This window comes from Salvia hispanica, chromosome 6 (genome assembly GCF_029641045.1).
Source record: "Salvia hispanica isolate PSC_SH4W2 chromosome 6, Shi_PSC_v1, whole genome shotgun sequence".
Classification (NCBI taxonomy): Eukaryota; Viridiplantae; Streptophyta; class Magnoliopsida; order Lamiales; family Lamiaceae; genus Salvia; species Salvia hispanica.
This window is the reverse complement of record NC_142697.1, coordinates 35,204,624-35,230,737: the sequence shown is the minus strand read 5'-3', so window position 1 is coordinate 35,230,737 and position 26,114 is coordinate 35,204,624. Positions and strand designations below refer to the sequence as shown.

General features: G+C 33.8%; 1 protein-coding gene, 1 long non-coding RNA gene and 1 pseudogene across 2 annotated transcripts; all 3 read left to right on the top strand.

Annotated features, from left to right (window-relative positions):
* The first annotated feature begins 6,334 nt into the window (after positions 1–6,334).
* Positions 6,335–9,838, top strand: LOC148923708 (beta-amyrin 6-beta-monooxygenase-like; annotated as a pseudogene).
* A 240-nt stretch (positions 9,839–10,078) lies between these two features.
* On the top strand, positions 10,079–11,215 carry LOC148923707 (F-box protein CPR1-like). The gene has a single exon (XM_089061590.1). It carries the CDS (start codon positions 10,079–10,081, stop codon positions 11,213–11,215), a length of 1,137 nt encoding a protein of 378 aa, XP_088917716.1.
* A 7,648-nt stretch (positions 11,216–18,863) lies between these two features.
* Positions 18,864–20,124, top strand: LOC125198452 (uncharacterized). Its single transcript, XR_007172405.2, has 3 exons — positions 18,864–19,006; positions 19,205–19,265; positions 19,791–20,124. It is a non-coding gene; the product is annotated as an uncharacterized LOC125198452 (long non-coding RNA).
* The last annotated feature ends 5,990 nt before the right edge of the window (positions 20,125–26,114 follow it).

Genomic DNA, 26,114 nt, shown 5'->3' with positions numbered 1-26,114 from the left:
AGTATCACAAAAATAATTTCTTAGACTGGCCAGTCAAACATCTCCCCGCTTTTCTCATCAATATCCACAATCACAATCACAATCTTTCCATAGTGCGACGAAAGCGTGGCCACGCTTTTCGCCCACGAGACCGGCCGACTAGCAAGGACGGCTCCCGATCCCACCGTGTACACGGCCTGGTAGGGTTTGCGGCCCGTACTCAGACCCGAATTCGTTTATACATATCCATAGCCACTGTAGCCTAATGGAGCGTACTCGCAAACTAGGCATCAGACACACAATATCATCAAAACTATCACAAGATAGACATGGCATAACAGTCAAACCACCCTTATAACACCAATCAATATTTTTGCAAGAAAAAAAAGAGTTTAAGAATAAAGTCCACCTCGACTGCTTAGATTTCAAGTATGTTCTTTCCCTTTGTTATCCTGATTCGCAACGGAGGTTTCACCTTTTTACCACATATGTACATACCATGTATTAGTCCTAACATAAATTCCTAAAATCATGCATGCCTCACGTTTCCCTTTTCCCATCGATTTATCTTAATATCACCAATCAAAATCAAGCCATATTCATCACATAAATTCATTCGCATCTTAACTCTAGATCTATTATCAACATATGTCACACAAGAGTATTTTGCCAACATACACACAACACACACACGCAACACGCACACACGCACACGCAACGCACACACCCACGACGCACACACACATGCACACATATATTCCATATCCCCTTTTTCCCACTTTCACTCGATCAAGATGCATGAGGGTTCAAGAATACCGATTAATCGGTTAGATGAAGAAGGATTAATATAAGAATACCTTTTTGGAGAAAAACGAACGGTAGAAACAAAGTAGAGACTTGTTTCTTCAAAAATCTTGAGGCTCGAACTCTAATTCTTCTCAAAGGATGAAGGATTATTGGAGTAAAGTAGAAGAAAATTGAGAGAGTGTGGAGAGAGGGAGGGCTCGAAACCTATGGAGTAGGGGGCGAAAATTTTAGGGTTAGGTTTAGGAGTTCTCCTATTTATAGGGTTCAATAAAATCTTTAGATAATTAAATAGAATATTTGGAAAGATTTTATTCTCCACAATTAATTTAAAACAAATATTGTGGAGTAGGGAAGAATAAATTAACAAAAATAAGCTCTAGGGCTCAAGCATGAGTGGCTTTTAATTAGCCAAGATTTTATTTTGTATATTTTACGGAGTAAAATAAAATATCACGGAGCAAAATAAAATAAAAATCCTCCCCAGGTATAGAAATAGGCTTGTAGTATAGGTAGTAAATAAGGAATGGATTTTGAATATTAACTAAAATAAGATACGGAAAGATCTCCTTGAGGTATGGTAAGATTTGCTAGAATATTAAATTTTAGGTATGGAAGGAAATCAATAAGGAATCAATGAAACAAGTAAAAAAATATTTCCATCCCAACATAGATGATTTTCGAAAATCACCATGGAGTAAGGGGGGGTCGATTTTTCTCATAAAAAAAATAAGAAATAATTGGGTCTTGGATTTAATTTGGATAAATATCCCAAGAATTAAATTAAATCCGGAAGAATAGGATTTTCTCAAATAAAATGAGGGGTTTTCAAAAATTCCAAGAAAATAAGGTTATGGAACAAAAATATATCCTAATAAATCTCACTCACCCATAAACAAATAATTCACCACATAAATCACCTTTAATTCAAATATTCACATGCCACGTCATAAAATCCACAAGTTTGACTTTTCAAACTTCCAACGCAACCCTAAACTTGACTCGGTCAAAATTTCGTTCCTCAATTAATTCACGTTTCCTAAGTCATGAATTAGGGAATTAAATTTTTGGCTCTAAAATTAGGGTTCGGTAAAGTGGGGTGTTACATATAGAGTGGGACAAACTAAAAATGAAAGGTGGGCATTTAAGTGGAATGGAGGGAGTACTAAGTATCGTATATTGTAATATTATATTAGTAGTTTTAATGGTAGGCAGTCCTAGTTTACCATTTTAGTCTGTCTGCCGTTAGGAGTTCTAATTCACTTTTACTTAAATGGTAGGTTGATCCTACTTTTCAATAACTCATTTAACTCACATTCTATTACAATAGTATTTATAAAAATGAGCCTCATATTCCATTATCTTTTCTCACTCACTTTCCTTTACATTTTTAAAATCCGTACCGAACTCAAATGAGATTCCAAATGACGAACGGTGGACCGTGGATGTACTATATAGTTGAATTTCCAAAAAGTGTATTTGGACTTTTTTTCATGGCCGGTGTCTTACATTTCCTTTTCATTTTCAATAAGTAAGAAAGCTTCAATTTTGTCACTAACCAACCACTCACATTAATATCCCCCAACTAGTCCTGATTTGCAAAGGTGAACAACTTCTTGTGTACTGGCATTGCAACTTTTATTTGAGAGCGATGTTAAGCGGTCACATCATGGTCGTTCAAACAAGATATTAGTATTAGATATATTAAATTACTAAAATAAAATAATTAAATTTATTTGATATTAATTAGAATTATTGATTTATGTATATTTAATGAAATAAACTTGTGTAATGGCTTTGATAGTGTTGTGCATAGTTTTATTGTTTAATTGAACACTTTTAATAGTTTGTGACAACTAGTGATTAACGGTTGTATCTTTATATATATGTTGCAATCAAACCGAAAAATTGAACTATCCCATGAAATGGACTATTGAACTAAGATTCATTCAATATTTGATGTGTCACTTTGTCAAACACATTGAAGTATTTGAAAGAAAATGACGATGGGAGCATAGATAGGATCCCATTATGGTTGGGGAAAATGGAATATTAAACCTAGTTCTATTTCCCCAAATAATGTTACTAAAGTTAGGATCCCATTATGATAATGTCAAATGTATGCTTAAAAAATAAAAATACTTTAAAACCAAAAGTCAATGCCACATCTCGGTAAATTTTTTAACTTACAAAACAATTTAGAACCACAACAAAATTTCATATCTAGCTAGTTCATGTAATCAAACAAACGATTGTTACATAATATTGTAACTTCACATTCAACTTCATGTATAATGTTGGAAATATGCGGAATTAGAAAAGCGATAATAATAATAGTAGTATAGACTATTTATTTCTATAATAAAATTAATCACATAAACCAAATAAAAATACAATAAAAAATAGAAAAAGAAAAAAAGATACAAAATAAAAATAAAATTCTTTTCTTCATCCTTTTTCTCTTTCTTCCCTATTCCAATAACAAAAACAAAAGGAAAAATTCGAGGTTATCTAAACAATTAAAACCAAGCTTTATCATGCATGAGAAACACCTTATTCAAAGCTTTTTGATGAACACAAGAATGTTCATTTTCTTCCCATTTATTGCATGCTCCTTTTCTCTCAAACAACTGATTCTCACTTCTCTCAAACGATGGCCATGAGTTTGGTTTTGGAGGGTTGTAATAAAGAGGTGAGAAAGGGAGTGTGGCGGTGGTTGATTAATTATGTGTGAAAGGTTCAGTTCAACCGACGGTGTAGGATGAAAACATATCACGATGTGGTGTAATAATATGATATGATGCACCAAATAATCGATCTAGTCCCTTAGACAGGCCATATTTCACTTTTTACCATATCACTTGCTTAAGAAACAATACTTCCAACTAAGGATGTCAGTATTGTCTGGGACCCACAGACTGGCCTGAATAACTAGTTAAATTTAGATGGTTGGCGTTGGATTTCTCACCCAGTAAAAATCCAATCGATTAGCCCACAACTTGAGTAAGGCCAATCTAAATTGGCCCTAGGTGCAACTATTACCTATTCTTCTTCCTTAGTTGAAAATTGGTTCTACGCTTTAATGATGCTTATGATGAAAATTAATAACTAAATAAAAATAAAATAAAATTAACCCTCCAATTGATATTTAGTATTCGCTCAGCTGTCCCATGAAGTAGGCACTCTTCTCATTTTGGTACATCCCTTAAAAATAACTTTTTTTTAAACAAATTTTGGAAACCTTTTTTTATTATTTGGTGAGCTCTATTTTCCACTAACAAATTACTACTACTATAAGTGGAAGAAGTAAAAAAATTAAAATTTTGAATTATTTAAAAAATATATAAACCCATAATCGAAATATATAATACTCCAACTCACAACGCCCGTCTCCCTTGCCCCGCAATACGTTCCACATTTACACAAAATGGAAATCGGGAAACCACGAAACCATAGCCTAGAAATCATCCATTTTATGTATAATAGGCTTACAAAATTCTCCCTTCATTAAATTAAATATGGAAAACAAAACACAATTGAAAAAAAAAATAGAAAAATGTGTTTTCTTCACTTTTCTTTTTCAAAATGCTTCACCAACTCTCTCTTGTTTTCCTCACTAGTTACACTGCTCTTCTTCACCATAAATGAGCTTCAATTGTCTTCCCCTGTAATCACCTACTGCCACATACTTATGGTAGAAAAACTCATAAAGCATAGCTCAATATTTGTTGCTACTACTACTATTCACCATCATATGTAAACTTTGATAGTCAAACATTGTGGCTTTCACATGCTATCTCCACAAAATCTTGAAGAATTTCATTTCTATATATTTACATTCTTGTAAATCAGTATTTACCTCTTTATCTATTTTCCCATACTTTCTCAACATAGCTGCATTTAGGGGTGTACATTCGGGTTTCGGTTCGGTTTTTCGCCCAAACCGAACCGAACCCGAAAAACCGAATTTAGGTTAAAACTGAAACCGAACCGAAACCGAAAACCGAAAAACCGAAATCCGAAAAACCGAAAACCAAAATTGAAAAACCAAATTAAACCGAAAAACCGAAATTATATAAAAACCCTAAAACCCGAAAATTCTAAAACCGAAAAACCGAATAATCAAAACCGAATATCTGAAGAGGAAAAAAAAAGTTACAACCATTACAAACAAACATTGATAATATCTATAATCAAATAGCACAATAGAAAGAGTAGAGAGGGAATCGGTCTAAATCTAATGATGGAAAATGAGGAACATAGAGAGGATTTGGGCGAGAAATCAGATTTGGAGAGAGGAGCGCAGCATTCAAAATATGATGATCTAGATTTGCATATAAGGTTTGAATTTCAAAAATTATATTCAAGGCTGTATATAAAGGAAATCGCAATCTTTGTTGAATTATGGGGTTTAGATTTGTATTTTCTGAAATCTCACACAATTCCAGCTCTGGTTTCCAGCCAGAGGGGCGACAGGCGACGGACGTTGGCTTGGAGTTGGTGGTGGATTGGTGGAGGAAGTTAGGGTTAGAGGGAGAGAGGAGGAGAGCGGCGCAGAAACTGATTCACAATTCACAAACGTGAACTTTCTAATTTTCAATTAGGGCTTTAATTTTAAATATAATTAAATAATAACATATAGGGTCCTATTCTAATGCTTTTAGCACCCTAATCCAAATCCTAATCAAAATCAAGACTAAATCTCCACCCTTGGATTTTAAAATGAGTGGATGAGATTAAAGCTCACAGAATCTCAATAAATAGTAGACAAAATATCAACAAAAGGGTAATATCGTCATTATGTTATCATATGATAATTTTCGTGAGTGTTTTTTTATATCAACATTGTGTATTACAAATATCAACAATATGACATTGGAATATCAACACATTTTTATTGAGATTGGACATGCATAATATTGAGATTTTTTGTTGCATTTGTTGAAAATAGCTGCTTATCAACATGTACGAAAATTGAAATATAATTTATCAAATTTCATCACCCGAACATCGTCGGAACATATGCAATTGAGATCTCGTTGGAATCCTTATTAAATTATCTTTAATTTGATATATTTTTTGCGAAAAAATAATTTAAATTGAGAGAGTTACGTAAATTTAAAGATTTGAGATGATTTTGAGTAGAGAGAAAGTAGTTAGTTATAATTACTACATATAGGATTTGACATTAATACCCTTTTAATTCAATTAATAATTATTTAAATTTAAAATATATTACACTTGACATCATATTAACCACAAGATCTTCTAATCTAATGGTTGAAAATTGGTCTCAATTTGGGATTGTTAATTAGTTAGCAATTGATTACATCCCATAACATATATATATAATTAAATACAATTCGGTTTTTCGGTTATTCGATTTTTTTCACGACTGAACCGAACCGAACCGAAAAATAAAAATTATTCAAATTTTAAAACCGAATCGAACTGAAAAATCGAACAAACCGAACCGAATTTTAAATTTTCGGTTAGGATCGGTTCGGATATTCAGTTTTCGAATTTTTTGCTCACCCCTAGCTGCATTAGCATGGATACCTTAATTCCTTATCTTCTTCCTCTCCTTCTTCTTTCTCTTCCTTTCTACCTCATCTTTTCCATTCAGAAAAGGGAGAAAAACCCTCCTCCGGGCTCCATGGGTTGGCCGTTTCTCGGGGAAAACATGGAGCTCACCACATTAGGCTCTCAGAAACTAGTGAGAAACCGAATGCAGAAATACTCCGGAGACGTGTTCAAAACCTCGTTGTTGGGAGTGAAAATGGCGGTCCTATGCGGTGAACAAGGCAATAAGTTCATCTTCAAGAACCAAAACACACTTTTCGCGCGATGGGCTCCTCCCTCGCTGAGAAAGGCCATGTACCAAGATCTTGATGCAACCAAACATCAACAACCAAAGGCCAACTTCCGCAACTTCCAATACGACATCCTCAAGCCGGACGCCTTGAAGCAGTATGTCCCAGTGATGGACTCGTTAGCTAGTGAGCATCTTGAAACTGAATGGAGAGGTAGTGATAGAAATCATGAGACTTGTATAGTAGTTTCGGTTTTATATTGACACTGATGTGAGATAGTTATTTGTTATTTTTTTGTTTTACTTGCCAAACACCCCCTTTAGACCCTTCAAGGTAATCCTTGGAGGAGTTGGGCTTTTTTTTCTGATTGATTAGACCACTGGCCTAAGTTTAAAGCTCAGATATACTATTTGGGCATACTATTTGGGCAGTTAGTTTTTTTCTTCTTCGGTCCAGGTATACTGTTAGATCAGTTAGTTTTGGCGGCGACTCACTTTGATAACACAATAGAATTCTATAGTGTCCATCCTAAAACTAATTAGTGATAGGAGGAGTGGCCCATAAGACTTATTTAGTGGTTTCAATTTTCTCTTGAACAATAACGTGGGATAGTTATATATTATTTTTTGTTTTTACTTGCCAACTGGTAGCTCAGTGGTGGAGGCTCTTCCATCAACAAAGAAATACGCCCTCTCGTGGGCGTTTAGAGTGTTCATGAGCAAGGAGGATTGGGAGAATGAGAGCGATTTCTCCCAACCCTTTTCTCTCATGACTAAAGAGATTCTTTCTTTGCCAGTAAACTTGCCAGGGACGGCCTTGAACCGTGCTATGGAAGAAGGTTTAATTTATGTCCTGTGTGACATAATTTGGTGTCTTTGAAATAGTCACCAGAAAATGTCAACAGGGACATTAATTACTCATTCCGTCCATGAATATTTATCACTTATGTTCATTTACTTCCGTTTGTAAAAATTTGTCATCTTTCACTTTTCTTATTTTTGATAATGGACCCTACTCCACTAACTCAATCTCACTCACACTTTATTATAAACTAATACTCCCTCCGTCCCATAAAAGTTGAGATAAAACTTTTGGGCACGGAATTAAGAATTTATATTAAATAAATAGGAGAGATGAAAAAAGTAGGAAAGATAAAAGAGAGTAAAGTAAATGATGGAATAAAGTAAGAGTGATTATGTGTTTTGTCTTTTGTTAAAAAAGGAAATGACTCAACTTTGTTGGGACGGACTAAAAAGGAATACGACTCAACTTTTGTGGGACGGAGGGAGTATATAAAAGTAGGACTCACATGCCACTAACTTTTTCAACCCACTTTCTATTACATTTTTTAAATCCTGCGCTGGGTCAAATGATGACAAATTATAAGGGATGGAGGAAAGGGAGTATGTTTTTCACATAATTGGGGTTTTTAAAAATAAAATTGTAAGTTGGGATATTTTTTAATATCCCCATGGGATTAACTTGGAACAGAACAAATGGAGATTGCAAAAACGAAAGGCCCGAACGAGCTTCTGACGTTTGAGGAGTTGGAGAAGATGAAGTACACGTGGAACGTGGTGGTGAATGCATGAGGGTAACACCCCCTTCCGTAGGAGGATTCAAAGAGAGCACTGCTGAATTCACCTTTGCAGGTTTCACTATTCCTAAAGGATGGAAGGTGAGATTTATTCAATCATGAATGTGTATTTATACATACTTATTGGTGCTTTCATAATTTCATTGACAGGGACCTAGACTTTTACTTTATTTCGGAAGGAAGCTGCTTATTTTATGTTTTGTTATTTAATTGTTATGATTTGATTTACTTTTAGTTGTTAGGATTTGATTTAATTTTCTAGTTTATAGGAGATATTTTTATTATTAAGAATAAAGAATTAAATTATTAATCCCATTATCTCTTCTGGCCCCTAGCATTTCAACTTGGATTGTTCTCTTTTCTCTCTACAAATTCACCCAAATAATTCCCCCGATAGGTAAACCCTATCACTTATCATAGATGAAATGAGAATTTTAATTATCAAGAATAACAATGAACTTTGTAGGTAATGTGGACTGCCCATTCATCCCACATGAATCCGGACTACTTCCCGGAGCCCGAGAAGTTTGATCCATCGCGGTTTGAGGGGAGTGGACCGGCCCCTTACACGTATGTTCCGTTTGGAGGAGGAGTGAATATATGCCCCGGAAGAAACTATGCTAAACTTGTAACATTGGTGTTCACCCACAATTTGGTGACAAGGTTTAGACTTGAAAAGGTCATTCCAAATGAGATGATGTTGTTTGGTTCTTCGCCAGCACCGGCTCACGGCCTTCCTCTTCGCCTTTATCCTCATAAAAAATATATCATTCTCTCTTCAATATATCATTATCTGGAGTTATTATTCTTAGTTTGTGTTGTTTGTTTGACAATGATAAGTGAAGATTTTGAGCCTTATATGTACAATAAAAGTGGCCTTATACAAAATAAAAAAGGACTCCCTCCATGACTCAATCCTAGTATTAAATTTCAGTATGAGATTGGAGGGAGTAAAATAGATGTTGTTTCCAATTATGTTGATGGACATTATATTAAAATATTATAAAGAATTATTTTTATCCATTATAATTATAGTGAAAATTGAAAATTTTGATATTTTAGAATTAAATATTTAGCTTAGTGATGAATAAATATTAATAATTATTGATGAATTATTTTCATTGGAGGGGAAAAGATTGGTCACAACAAAGAGCCCTAGTTTACTAATATCTCCATAGAAACCAATGCATATGATATACCAAACTCAAATATCTCAAACCTAAGCAATAGTCTAAATTATATAGAAAAATTGCATCATCTCTTCATCTCAAATTCCCTCAAACCATAGAAATATTTTTTTTTAAAAATCCATAATAATGCTCTTATTATCTTAAAAAAAATTCACTTTCACTACCCCTACTTATCACAAAAATAAATAAAATCTTTTCATTTTCTCAATTTGTTAAAAAAATCATAATGATAATATTGTTATGTCCTTCAAAACTCTCCTTTTATGCTGTATAGATATAGATTATAAGTATACCATTTAAATTAAAAAATTATACTACTACTTTAATTGGAAAACCTTTAAGTTTCATAACATTTCGACACAAGCAGGGACGAATACCTACCTTCTCCGACTGCTGCCATCTTCGCCGCCACCGTCTACATCTGCCGTCGCCACCGCATTGTCCTACAAGGTTAATCATTACAATGACCAATTTCGTATCTCTGTTAATTTCATGGTAATATGTTTTTTTTTTCGAAATTTCTTAGTAAATTGTTGCTTGTTTTGCTCAGTACTTGGAATATAGTAGCATCCATATATCTATTTTGTTTCTTGCCGTACTGAATTTGCTGAATTAATTTTTCGTGTGATGAGTTAGGGTTTGAGCTTAGCCCTAAATTCAATTTTAAAATTACCACTTTTTTTTTCTAGTGTGAAATGAAGAATGCAGAAAAATCCGAATTAGGGGAAGATTTGTTGCTAAATCTACCATCAGAAATCCTATTAGATATCCTCTCACGTCTCGATGCTCGCACCGCCACGAGGGGCAAGTGTGTATGTAAGCCATGGCTTGATCTGCTCACTACCCCCGAGTTTGTCTGGTCCCATCTTTCTAAATCTCTCCCGTGCCTTGTTATACGAATGCGTAAATCCAAAAAGTTGAATGAGCTCAAACTCAACTGCGATTGGCTTCGTTTGAATACAGTCTTCGTCTTGGACCTCCCTTTTCGCATTCTAATTCATTGTTCAATCAATGGTTTGATATTTTTGAAAAACAACATAGATCGTGTCGTGTACAATCCAATCACTCGTGAGTATATCAAGCTTCCTTGTCCTAGACAGGGTTCCGGTATACCTAGATGGGAGATTTATGGATTTGGAGTGAGCAGATTGAGTGGCCAATACAAGGTGGTTAGGATTTCCTCACAAAGAACGCTACAATTACAAATTCCTCCGCATTTATTTTCCGATGAAGCTGAGTGCCAAGTATACACTCTTGGAACCGGATTGTGGAGAAGAATTGGCAAATTTAAACAGTTTGAAAATCTTGTGGAAAAGTCATTAATGCCACTCTTTTGCGGAAATCTTCATTGGTGGCGGGTAAGTATGGGCGCTTTAATCCCAACACAAATTTCTCGTCTTGATCTTGAAACAGAATCTTTTAGTACCATTTCTGGTCCTCCTAGTGATGATGGTTACAAAGAAAGGTGCCTATCTACTTTAAGCGGTTGCCTATGTGTATGTGACAATTCAAATCCGGTGATTGATATATGGGTGATGAAGGAATATGGAGATGAGAAATCTTGGACGAAGGAGTTTAGCATTCTCAAAGATAATATTAGGGGTAGTTTAAAACAACTTGACCCCAATGAAATTTTCAAGAACGGCGATATGTTCGTGTCACGTAGAAAGGCTAGGTTGTTATACTACTCCAGCAACACTAAAACTGTTCGACAAGTTGATGACGGTGATCTAATTGATTCACACAACAACCTTATGTACGAGGCGAGGCTTTACACCCCGAGCTTTATTTCTCTCAAGACTTTTGCTACCGAAAGGGTAAGTTCATTCTGATTTCTAACTATGAATTTCTTAGAGAAAAAGCTAGTTATATCATGTAATGAAATTGTGCACTTTTGTTTTGCCTTGACAATCATCCTCCAATGACCATATATGTCTATTTTTGTAGCTTTCTTTCATGATATGAAAAGCAATATATTTGATGGAGAATGGTGTAAGAGTATTTGAGTTTAGTTATTAGTTTATTAATTACTTGATTTAATCATTATGCCTTTCCTTTTTGTTTATGTTTGTTGCTTCGACTTAGGGCTTGGCATGTTTTTGATTACTCTATATACTGAAGTTTTTTTAAAAAAATCTTGTATGTTTTTTATATATTGGGATGTAAATAAGTTTTGAAGGAAATATTTTGTAGGGTAGTGTCTATAAACAGAAATTAATTTATTTCTATGGACATTCCAAAATATCATATAAGTGATGAAAGTGATTGGTCATAGACTATAATTTGTATATTAGTACTCCTACTTGTTTTAATAAGTATGCCTTTTATTTTTATATGTTTGTTGCTTCACTTTACTTATATATGCTGGGCTTGGTTTGTTTAGAATAGCCTATTTACTGAAGATATTTTTGTATAGTACTCCTTCCGTCCCAAAACTTCGATTCCTTAAGTTTCCTTTGTAGTCCATCCGTCAATACTTGTTGTCGTAATTTTCTCTTGTTGTGTGTTTTCACTCCGAACCATGTCTGTAGTTTTTGGCTTGAGCCAATGGGAAAATTGAAGATAATTTGAAACTCATCAACAATCCGACATGTTGGATTTTCAATATTTAAAAGCATTTCAATTATTTTCTCACGAACGAAAACGTCACCAAAATTGTCCTTTTCTTACGGTGCCGTAAAAAAACTAACGGTTAATTCCCATTAACTAAATTTTAACTTAATTAGAATATTGATCTACAATTAATTAAAATAATATAAAATAGATACTCCGAAGCCGTAGCATGAAGAGCGTGCTTCCCTACCTCGACGACATCCACAGTCCTGGCGTGCTCGGTGTGTTCATCACGATATGCAAAAAGTAGTGTTAGAAAGTTGATATCTGCAAATTATTGAATAAAGAAAAAAAAGAAACGCACGGGAATGATAAATGATAATCACAAACCCTATTTATTACTAATATTATTTTTAATTAAAAGTGCAACTCGGTTGTGCCAGCCCGTTTAACCTGCCAACCCAAATAGGTAGGCTTGAATAGAATGATTTTATAACCAGGTTATAAAATTACAGCCTTAACACTCTAATTTTATCGAGTCATGCTATACGGGCTGACGAGTTTCGGGCTAAATTGATAACCCTAGGAAGAGGGATTGCAATAATAAATAGAGTATATTTTTGGTAAACCTAAGCTTCATCATATTTCGACTACTGCCATCTTTGCCGCCGCATTCTCCTACAAGGTGAGACATTGCAATTTTTTTTTTTTTGTTTTTTTTAAAATTTCGTATCTCTGTTTGAATTAGTAATATGTTTTTGTTTTTCGAATTTCTTAGTAAAACGGTGTTTGTTTCTTGCCGTACTGAACGTGATGAATTTATTTTCGTGTCTTCAGTTAGGATTTTATCTTATTAGGCCTAAAATCAATTTTATAATTACCACTATTTTTTTTCTAGTGTGCAATGAAGAAGGCAGCAAAATCCAAAATAGGGGAAGACTTGTTCCAATATCTACCATCAGAAATCATAATAGATATCCTCTCACGACTCGATGTTCGTACCACTAACAGTGGCAAGTGCGTTTGTAAGTCATGGCTCGATTTGCTCACTACACCCGAGTTTGTCAAGTCTCATCTTTCTAAATCCGTCCCATGCCTCACTATAACTGAGCTTAATTTTCAATTGAATTCAGTGACACACAAAATGGTGATTGAGCTCGATCTCAACTGCAATTGGCATCGTTCGAATACACACTTTGACTTTGATCTCCCTTTTCAAATGCCAATTCATTGTTCAATCAATGGGTTGATATTTTTGAATAACGACCTTGTTCGTATCCTGTGCAATCCAGTCACCCGTGACTATATCAAGCTTCCTTGTCCTAGACAACCTTCCACTATAACTAAATGGGAGATTTATGGCTTTGGAGTGAGCAGAATGAGTGGCCAGTATAAGTTGGTTAGGATTTCCGCGCAACAAACACATCCGCATTTAAATTCTGGCGAATCTGAGTGCCAAGTATACACTCTTGGCACGGGACTGTGGAGAAGAATTGACAAGTGTGGCCAATTTGAATATCTTCTGAAAAATTCAGTGATGGCACTTGTTTGTGGAAATCTTCATTGGTGGTGGAAAGGTACGGGCGCTTTAGCCCCTACACAAATTTCTCGTCTTGATCTCGAAACAGAATCATTTAGTACCATTTCCGGTCCTCCTAATGAGGATGGTTACAAAGAGTGTTTCTTATCTAGTTTAAGGGGTTGCCTATGTGTATGCGAAAATTGGTATCGGGTGATTGATATATGGTTGATGAAGGTATATGGAGATGATAAATCTTGGACAAAACAGTTTAGCATGCTCAAAGTTAATTTTTGGACTAGTTTAAAACCACGTGACCCCATTGAAGTTTACAGAAATGGTGATATGTTAATGTCACGTATAACAGGTAAGCCGTTATACTACTCCAGCAACACTAAAACTGTTAAACAAGTTAATGTCGTTTCAGACGACAAACTTGTCTTCCAGATTAGGTTTTACACTCCGAGCTTTCTTTCTCTCAAGACTTTTGCTACCGAAAATGTAAGAGCATTTACAACGGAGTTGGGAGGGGCGCCTCCTTAGGAGAATATCAGCCTCCAATGGCCATATATATCTGATTTTTGCAGCTTTCTCTCAAAGCTATATATTAGATGGAGAATGTTGTGAGAGTATTTTAGTTTTGGTTATTATTTTATTTTAATTACTTGTTTCACTTAAATTTCCTGTCCTTTTTTAATGTTTTTTTCTCCGCTTGACATAACTTAAGGGCTTGGCATGATTTTTTATTTTGATAGTTACAAAGGTCGCGGGTCCAGTGACTATTCCCCGCGCTGATTTGTAGACACCTCAAAGAGTAGGACAGTTGGCCCAAGGATTTAAAGCGGCTTCATACCCAAGGCAAGGATCGATCTCCTGACCATTTGGTTAAGGATGGACGAGTCTCATGCCACTCAACCACACTTCTTAGGTTGGTTTGGCATGGTCATGATTTTGATTACTAGTATATACAAATTTTTTTTAATATATATCTTGCACTCCCTCCGTCCATAAAAAATACTCCATTTATCTCTGAAAATTTGTTACTTACTTTTTCGTTCATCCCTAAAAAAATTTTACCTTTCACTTTTACCATTTTTGGTAATGAAACATATAACTCATTCTTATTCACATTTTATTATAAAACTAATATATAAATGTAGGACCAACAAGCCACTAACTTTTTCAACCCACTTTCTATTACGTTCTTAAAACTCATGCCGGATTAAATGGTGACAAATTATATCCTCTCACGACTCAATGTTCATACTGCTCACTACAACCGAATTTGCCAAGTCCCATCTTTCTAAATCCGTCCAATGCCTCACTATAACTGAGCTTAATCTTAAATTGAAATCAGCGGCACGCAAAATGGTGGGTGAGCTTGATTTCATTTGCAAAACCTATTTCACATTAGAGGTAATACGAGACTTTATATCGTACATGACTAATATTAAAAAAACTAGTTTTTATAAATGAAAATACCATATGCAAAATTTTATCAATGGGTGACGGAGATAACCAATCTTGATCTATGCAAAATTTTATCAATGGGTGACGGAGATAACCAATCTTGATCAATTATGTTGATCTTGTTTTGAAATTATGTGTTTTTCTGTTTATATTTCTCTCTCCAATGTGGCACGAATCCCTACTTATAAATCTAGATATTTAGTAGTATTGGTGAAGACATGAAGTTGTGACTATTTTGTTGGAATATGACTATTCGTTTGTAGTATATATTTAAAATGATATACTATGGAACAGGGGAGTGTTATATTGCTAACTCAATGCTTAATTGCTAACTACAACTCAATAATAGCCATTAGATATTTAAATTAAAGGCCTAGATAATTAACCACAAAATATCAATACGATCAACAAAAAACGTCAATAAAGTTATAGGATTAATTCCAATAAAAATCAATAGGGGTATTAATGTCAAGTTAGTTATAACTAACTTTTAAAAGAAATTCCAAAACTTTAAATTCATATAACATATATCAAATTAAAGATAATTTTATAAGGATTCCAACGATATACTACATGCATATGTTCCGACGTCAAAATTTGAAAAAAAAAATCTAGAATTTTCGTATTTTTCGTACACAGGCTAATGTCAATACATCTAAGATAATATGTCTATATAAAGCATATATAATGTCAATCCTAAATTTGTGTTGACATTCTCAAAGCATTGTGTTGATATTTTCGAAACACTATATTGACATTTTCATCCAAAACCCTAATTTGCTGTTTTTTTTTATTTTTTCGATTTAATTAATAAAAACGAAAATTACACGTGGCAAATTGTAGACCACACGTTTTTTAAAATCATGTGGCCTTAAATTAGTTGTAGTTAGCAATTAAATGGTGAGTTAGCAATTGATCACTCCCCCTATGGAACAGGTATAGGAGGCAATTTAACTTTATCTGGATTTGATTTAGTGATATTCTTTTCCATATAATATTAGATTTTATTTGATAATATTTATCTGTTTCCATATAATCTTAATCGAATCTCCTCAATCATATATTCCAATTAAAAATCACGGGTATTACGGTTCTATGACAAATTTTTAAAAAGAAAATTTATAAATTATTTTTGTTATATATTTCTTCAAACTAATACTACTAGTGGGGAGTGTTATATTGCTAACTCATAATTTAATTGCTAACTACAACTAAATAATAACCACTAGATATTTAAATTAAGGGCTTAGATCATTAATCCCTAAATGTCAATACAATCAACGAAAAACGTCAATAAGGCTATAGGATTAATTCCAAAAAATATCAATAGGGGTAGTAATGTCAATTAACTACATGTTTAGTTATAACTAACTTTTAAATGAAATCTCAAAACTTTAAATTCATATAACATATATCAAATTAAAGATAACTTCATAAGGATTCCAACGATATCCTACATGCATATGTTCCGACGTCAAAATTTGAAAGAAATTTCAAAATTCTTTTATTTTTTCGTACAACAGAAATGTCAATATACTATATAAAATATGTCAATATAATACATGTAGAATGTCAATATAAGCAATGAGTTAACATTCTTAAAGCATTGTGTTGACATTCTCAAAGCATTGTGTTGATATTTTCGAAACACTATATTGACATTTTCATCCAAAACCCTAATTTGGAATTTTTTTATATCTTTTTTTATTTTATTAATAAAAACGAAAATTACACGTGGCAAATTGTAGACCAAACGTTTTGTAAAATCCTATGGCCTTAAATTAGTTGTAGTTAGCAATTAAATGATGAGTTAGCAATTGATCACTCCCCTACTCCTAGTATATTTTAAATCAAATGCATGAATTACGGTTCCAACTAAAATTCACGATTTTACATAAAATCTTTTTTATTTTATTTAAAATCATATAGTCCATTAATTTGCCTTACTAAATATTCCTCCCAATAATATTAGTTGCGCATTCTGTAACAAACTAAATCAGTGCTTATTTTAGAATTTAGTTTTTCTAGCCGTACGGAAATATGCTGAATTAATTTTATGTGTAATGAGTTAGGGTTTTAGCTTAGCTCTAAAATTAATTTTGTAATTACCTATTACGGGGAGGACTTGTACCAATATCTACCATCAGAAATCATATTAAACATCCTCTCACGGCTCGATGTTCGTACCACTAAGAGTGGCAAGTGCGTTTGTAAGTCATGGCTCGATTTGCTCACAACACCCGAGTTTGTCAAGTCCCATCTTTCTAAATTCGTCCCTTGCCTCACTATATCTGAGCTTAATCTTAAATTGAATTCAGTGACACACGAATTGGTGATTGAGCTCGATCTCAACTGCGATTGGCATCGTTTGAATACGTTGTTTGACTTTGATCTCCCTTTCCAAATGCCAATTCATTGTTCAATCGATGGTGTGATATTTTTGAAAAACGACCTTTAATGCATCCTGTGCAATCCAGTCACTCGTGAATATATCAGGCTTCCTTGTCCTAAACTTCCTCTATGACTACATGGTAGATTTATGGATTTGGAGTGAGCAGATTGAGTGGCCAATACAAGGTGGTTAGGGTTTCCGCACCTCCGCGTTTGTTTTCTGGTGAAATCTGAATGCCAAGTATACACTCTTGGAACTGGATTGTGGAGAAGAATAGGCATATGTGGCCGATTTGAACATCGTGTGGAAGATTCAGCGATGCCACTCCTTTGTGGGAATCTTCATTGGTGGTGGAAAAGTACGGCTGCTTTACAAATTTCTCGTCTTGATCTTGAAACAGAATCTTTTAGTACCATTTCTGGTCCTCCTAGTGATGATGGTTACAAAGAAAGGTGCCTATCTAGTTTAAAAGGTTGCCTATGTGTATGCGACAGTAGGATTCGGGTGATTGATATATGGATGATGAAGGAATATGGAGACGAGTGGACAAAGGAGTTTTGCATTCTCAAATCCATTATTAGTGGTAGTTTAGAACAACTTGACCCTATCGAAGTTTTAAAAAATGGTGATATGTTCATGTCACGTAGAATGGGCCAACTATTATACTACCCAGCAACTCTAAAACTGTTGAAGAAGTTGATGTTGATCGAAGTGATTCAGACGACAACACATTCAACCTGATGAGGCTTTACATCCCAAGCTTTCTCTCTCTCAAAGACTTTTGCCGCCGAAAATATCAGAACATTTACAATGGAGTTGGGATGGGGAGGGGGCACGGCTAACGCCCCCCTCCATTGGATATGGCGGGGCTGAGACGGGCGCTCACGACGCCCGACGAGGAAGGCATAGCAACAATAGAATTTTATCGGTTGATCATATTTTTCTTCACATCTTTTTGATATTGTTCTATCCGATTTGAAATCATACAACTGTTTGGGTCAAAATAGGGAATATTTTGTAATTTCTAATTCCTTACAATTGGATAATTTTTAACCAAAAAATTTAGTAAATTCTAACAACCACAGCATATATACCAAATTATTAAACTCATAGCTTCAAGATCAAAACAATCCAAGCAATGAAAAGACCTATTACTAAAAAAAAAAATGAAAGAGTAAGTTCATTCTGATTAACTATGGATTTCTTAGAGAAAATTCTACTTATATCATGTAATGAATTTGTGTTCATATATATATATATATATATATATATATATATATATATATGGTTTTAATCTATCAAAAGAAGGGCCTAAGTACCAAAATACAGACCAATTACCAACCGTCGTATCCATATGTGAGTGGCCATGATTTGTTGTTTAAATTATTTCGTTTGAGTCATAATAAAAGCAAAATGCGTCATGTGAAGGGTATTTTCGGTAGAATAAATAAGTGGAACCGTCATGACCGTTTTTAGTGGGCGGATTTAATGGGAGTGTTTACTGCACATGCTAAAATCACTCATTTATTGAAATCCCCCAAATCAAACGGATTAAATCCCAAAATCAGAGACCCAAAACCTAAACCACTCTTCTCTCGCTTCTCCAATAAACCAAAATCCTCATCGCCGACGATTCTTCAGTAATGGTGAATACACGCTTGGCTGGAGCAGCGAAGGATGACGGAAAAGGTTAGCAAGGGTTTCTAAATCCCTAGTTTTTTAGAATGAGCAATCTGAATTGACGCAACGTTCTTTTGTGTTGGTACCGCCAAAAGCAACAACGAAAATTTGTATGTTGTCTAAAATATTTGGGTTATTTTTGTTCGGATTATATTTGAATTTTCATCTGACAAATCTTTTCGTGTTGATGTTTGTCTTCCTGAACAGCGACTGCAACTATTCTACACGTCAAATGTAAAGGCTGCTGGAAGAGATGACCCAAAACAAGGTTAATGTGTTATTTTTTAGGTTATTATTATGTAGTAGGTTTTATGGTTTTCTACACTGAAACAATGAATTTTGTCTACAAATTGAGTTCAACTTAGGATTACATACTCAGACTGCCGTAGTGGATGTTTCAAAGGCTGTTAAAGGTTAATGTGCTAATCTACACAAATAATGAATGAGGTCATAGCTTTGACTGTTTTGTGTCATAGTTCAGAAACATTGATTGTTGCAATATTTTTTTATAAAAATTGATATGAACAGAGTTTAGTGTTATGGATTGTTTGAGGTTATTCGATAACATTTCTAGTTTTTTAAGTCATTGTTAGTTTTTGTTTACATCATTTTAGGGTATGCTTAATATCATAACATAAAAAGCATATTAAAATTGACCTCCGTGTTGTCTAAACAGGACCTATGTTATTTAAAAGTACGGGTTTGAAAAATACGGATGTCATTTTTAGATCATTTTAGGTCATGCTTTCTATATGCCCTCAAAGACTAAGAATGACTTCATATATATGTACAGGTACTGTGGTAGAGAATGTTGATGCAGCTGACTTACAAGAATGCGGAGATCAACGTTGAAAAATGATAGCAAACTACATATCTTAAGCAATTGCTATATGTCATAAATAAAAAGACTGGAACTTTGTTTCATTTTTTTTTAGTTTACCACTGTTTTAAATTAAGGATGTTTAAACAGTTTAGCTTTACATATTTGGATGGTGTTTTAGAAGTGGCATCAGATGTTATTGTTTCTTCAATTTATATATGAATACTAGTGCCAAACAAGCTCTTTTTTATGTCATACTCTATGCGTGTTAGAATATTTGGGTCATAATAAATGAATATTTGGGTCATAGCATCGTATGGTTAATTTGTGTCATAATAAACCAACATTCTGGTCATTATATAACACTAAGGAGTACCAGAATGCGTCATGCAAATCTGATCAAAATGTTCGTATCAAACAAACTGAAGTTAAATACACGATTATATGTCGCAATGTTTGTAATGCTTTCCTCTTGTTTCTTGTAGTCGAAATATCATATGATGAAAATTACTTCATACATTGGATCATAATAAATGAATATTTGGGTCATAGACTTGTTTTGGTTAATTTGTGTCATAATAAACCAATATTCAGGTCATTATATAACACTAAGAGTACCAGAATGCGTCATACAAACCTGATCAAAATGTTCGTACCAAACAAACTGAAGTAAAACACAAGATTATTCTCATGTTTTTGACATATTAAAAAAACTCAATATTAATATGGCCGAAGAATACACAAACAATAGCCCAAACATCAATTCAGTCAACAGCTTGAAAGTGGGTGAAGGACCAATATTAGCACCAGCACAATCCGTAATAAATTTTTGGTGTACTGGATCAAGTTGACGATTTAATCTCATGAACTTCTGGTGTTGTACCAAAACCATGGGGTGGTTGTGTTCTTCGTTCAAGTGTTGAATGACATAACCACGGCCAGAATCGAATTTGAATGCAACCCGAGCATTACATCCACATTTTTTCGATTTACGTCGTCGTTTGGGTTGTTCATCGCTAAATTTATGCTCACCTTCTCTGTTACACACCATGTAAAACCATATGGTGAGATCATCAACCTTCTTTGAACCGTTCTTCCTTGTGTCAAAATTGACACGGCGCCCATAGTTCTCGTAGAACTCAATGGCGTTGTCCAATGTGGGGAAGCTACGGCCAACAAAAGGTTTATGCTCTATAGGGCATTCTGGTGTATTTAAATCTGAAATAATTCATAATCAAAACACACATAAAAACTAACGATGAAGTAAAGACAAGTTTCCATCTACTGGATTTAGAATGATAATAGGTCATAATAGGATGAAATCGCGGCATACAACAAGTTCAATTGTCTTATACGAAAATGGGTCATACTAAACACAAATCGAAGCATAGCGGAAAAATCGATCAAATAATATAGGTGAAAAGATTCATACAACAGAAGACAATGTCAGTTCATAAAAACAAATATATAAATTGGAGCAACACAAACAAATGAAAATAAAAACAATAACCATAACTTGTATTATCAAGAACGTCATCGGAGTATGATCAATTATCTACGTGATAAGTAGAATGGGTGTCGGATTCCATCGACGATGATATAGAATTGAAAATGGAACAGATTAATCTGGAACACGATTGGAGTTGGGGTCTGCCAACGACGATGATATAGAATTGAGAATGGAACAGATTAATCTGGAACAAGTATAATGGAAGTTTGATGGTACAGTGGCCGAAGAAGATGAAGATACGAAGGAGATGATTTGTTAGTGGAACAAGTATAATGGAATGTTAACTCATAATCACGCATATGATTTGTTAGTGGAAAGAGAAATTGCAAGATTATAGGAGTTGACATAATAATCGAGATGTAGCTAATGACTTTAGTAACCTTATTGGTTTTTTAGTGAATAAAATAATAAGATTTAGTGAATTAATTGAGCCATTAGATGTTTTAATCTCAAGATGATCTCGTCAGATCCTAAGGCTGAAAGTTGGCCTGTATTTCTTTATTTAAAGTCATTTTTGTTTTGATCAAAATCCTATATATATATATATATATATATATATATAGGATTTTGATCAAAACAAGAATTGGTTTAAATAAAGAAATCAAGGCCGAATCTGGTCCTTAGGATTAGTTCAGATCATCTTAAGATTATACGATCCAATGGCTATATTAATGTCTTAAATATTATTATTCTAATCTCTAATAATCCTCTAAGGTTATTTATGTCATATCATCTAAACGTCTGTTATGCAATTCCTATAATTTTGCCTCTCACTAACAAATCATATGCGTGAGTGATGAATTATCATTCCTAACTTCTACTCTTTCATATCTTCCATATTCATCAGACGATCTTCCATTCATCTTCCATTAATCTTAATTCCAAGGAGATTTATTATTCTTGTGCAATTAGTGTCCAGGTTTTGTCGTTGTGTCGTGTTCTAGATCAATCTGTTTCATTTTCAATTTTATACCATCATCGTTGGCAAATCCCATATATACTGCAAGTTAATACTCTATACCATCGTTTCTCATATCATTTTTCATTTCAGCCGGCGGTCATAATCCTAACCTACAAATATGGCATCCGACACACATTCTACTTCGCACGTAGATAATCAATCATACTCCGTTCTTGAGAATACATGTTATGGTTATATTTTTTATTTTCAATTTTTTGTTATGCTCTGATTCATATTTTTGTATTTTTGACTGTCATTGTCTTCTGTTTTATGAATCTTTTCACCTATATTATCTATCTGATCGATTTTTCTATTATGCTTCGATTTGTGTTTAGTATGACCGATTTTCATGGAAGATAGTTTGTACGCGTTTTATGCCGCGATTTGTCTTTATTATGATCTATTATCATTCTAAATCCAGTAGATGGAAACTTGTCTTTACTTCATCGTTAGTTTTTAGGAGTGTTCTAATTATGAATTATAACAGATTTAAATACACCATAATGCCCTTTAGAGCTTAAATCATTTGTTGGTCATAGCTTCTCAACATTGGACAACGCCATTGAGTTTGAAATCTCCTCTAGTTAAGGTTGTTCATGTTGTCCAATGCCAAGATGTAGCAACGCATGTTTATGTTGCTGAGAAGAAGAAGGCACAAACAATTTTGTTGGGAGAGATTTTGGGTTTGTACCAAGCTGTATGTGTCGATATTGATCAAATTCATGAGCTGACATCTATAGTTCGTGAAGCAAGACAACTGATTTTCGTCGACGGCGTAGTAACGTTTACAGCCCAAAAGAAGAAACTAATTGAAGAAATTATGAAGTTTGATACCATGTATTTTGTTTTTGAAGTAACGACAGTTTAAGTTTTTTTTTAGTCCATTTTATTTGCAATGTCACGTTGTTTGAAATTACTCAATTCATTCAGATTTGTATTATGCATTCTGGTACTCAGTAGTTGTTTGTCATGACTTGAATATGGGATTATTATGACTCAATTTACCCATAAGTTTCCATGACCCAAATATGCATCTAGTATGACCCAAAAGAATAGATGATGTTTTGGGTATTATAACATTATTCTTGTACTCAGTAGTTTTATGTCATGTCTCGAATATTCGATTATTATGACTCAATTTACCCATATGTTTCTATGACTCAAATATTCGTTAGTATGACCCAAAAACATAGATGATGTTTTTAATATGTTTAAAACATGAGAACAATCGTGTATTTGGTTTTTTTTTTAATATGTTCAAAACATGAGAATATTCTTCGGTCACACTAATATTCAGTTTATTTGATACAAACATTTTGATCAAATTGTATGAGACATTCTGGTACTCAGTAGTTTTATGCCATGCCTCAAATGTTGGTATATTATGACACAAATTAACTTAACAATGCTATGACACAAATATTCATTTACTATGACCCAATGTATCGAGTAATGCTCATCACTTGGGCTATCATCTACAAGAAACAAGAGGAAAGCATTCCAAGGTCATTGTAATGGAAGTTTATCTCATCTTACAAATAATATATAGTAACAATGACATCCAGAGGACATATAAACATGATTTAAAAAAGAGAATTACAAGCTCTAAACATCGTTTCATTAAAATAGTGGTAATCTAAACATCCTTTCGGTGCTTTTGGGATCGGCGGTATCTTCTTCTTCACGTCGTTATCTGATACACTACGCGACATCCAACCAATTGAAGTGAAAATTTTGCCAGATTTTGTCAATTTTAAGTCAATCGTTGTACGAAATCATACTAACCTTTTCCGTCATGCCTCGCCGATCCAGATGCTCGAGTGTCGACCATTGTTGAAGTAGGCTTTTGGATCACCCTCCTCGTCGATTTCAGAATCGTATTAGTATGACATAACGTTACTATCAATTATCTTTGCCCACTTTTGCCTCCAAATTCGATGGATCAAGACGAGGTTAATACTCTTCAATAAACAACAACAGTGTAGTTGAGATAAAATCACAATCAAATCAAGTCATGATTTATTTTGTCTAACATTTTCCACAATTAGTAACATCTCTTGCATTTGCTACCCCTTTTTCACTTTTTGCAGTTTTTTTTTGTGATGCTGTACATGAAGCATCAATAATTTAGTGTTTAACATTTACACAAACAAAGCAGATTATGAAAAAACACACGAACAAAAAACAGAGTGCACAAAAAAGAACTAAAATTTCATTCCTTCAAATAATAACCCAGATAATGTAGTCGACATACCTTCTAGTCTTTAGGTTTTACCGGTGCCTTCTTCTTCCCAATATTTCGTTCATGGACTAGGTTACAGCCAACCATTGGAATTGAATTCTGGGTCATATTTGAGTTGAGTTTCGGTCAAATTGTAAAAAAAAAAAAAAACTTACAAACCTTTTCCATCATGTGTCGCGGTTCCAGAAGATCTTGTGTCCACCATGGTTGAAGAAGACGCTCTACAAATCGTGCTCGTCAAGTATGGGTTTAAAGTCGATTTTGATGCCCAGACGGATCCTTCGTCGCCGAAAATATAGTTTGAGTTTAGTAGGGTTTGGGTGATTTTGACGCAGAGACGATTTGGGGGATTTTGATTCTAGTCTGTAGGGTTTGCTGATTTAGTGATGTATTTTTGGTGAGAGAGAGGAATTGAATGGCGTGGGAATCGAAGAATCAACTTAATAGCGTGTGGAGTAATAATCCCAATTAATCCGCTCTTAAAAAACGGAAGCACGGTTCATTATATTTTTGATCCCTAAATTACCCTTACATGACACAGATCGCTCCTATTATGACCCACAGAAAACGTTGACCAATCCAGATCGTGGCCATTCATATCCAGATAATCTCCAAATCTAACGGTGGGTATATGGTCTGTATTTCTATACTTAGGGGCTTATTTTGATAGATGAAAACCCTATATATATATATATAGGGTTTTGTTAGGTTGAGATTATTTAGCTAAATTGAGAAATGAGATGCAATATGGGTCACTAATCCACAAGATTAACAAAATGTCAACAAATACCACATTATGTCAACAAGGGGGTATAATTGTCTTTTCATTAAATTGTGTTTGAAATCATTTTCTAAAATCATCTCTGAAACTCTAGCCGCAAAGTCTTCAAATCTTCAACATTCAAATCTTCAAATCTTCAACATTCAAATGTTCAAATGTTCAAATCTTCGAATCTTCAACATTCAAATATTCAAATCTTCAACATTCAAATCTTCAACATTCAAATCTTCAAATCTTCAACATTCAATAAAATAACACTTATAATTCACATATCAATACCGAGAATATCGAATGTCAACAACACGTATTAAAATGTCAACAACTAAAAAATAACACTTAAAATTCACATATCAATACCGAGAATATCGAATGTCAACAACTCGTATTAAAATGTCAACAACTAACAAATAACACTTACTATTCACATGTCAATATCGAAAATATCGAATGTCAACAACTCGTATTAAAATGTCCATAACTGACAAATAACACTTATAATTCACATATCAATAGCGAGAATATCGAATGTCAACAACTCGTATTAAAATGTCAACAACTAACAAATAACACTTATAATTCACATATCAATAGCGAGAATATTGAATGTCAACAACAAACATTATTTATGTCAACTACAATGTCAACAACAAACTTTATTTATGTCAACTACGATGTCAACAACTTCATTTATGTCAACTATTATGTCAACAACAAATATTTTCATGTCAACGACGTATATTATTTATGTCAACAACAATGTTTTACTTATAATTCATGTCAACAACAATGTTTTACATATAATT

Coding starts and splice junctions, on each gene's coding strand:
- LOC148923707 (XM_089061590.1), top strand. CDS start 10,079: ATGAAGAATGCAGAAAAATCCGAATTAGGGGAAGATTTGTTGCTAAAT.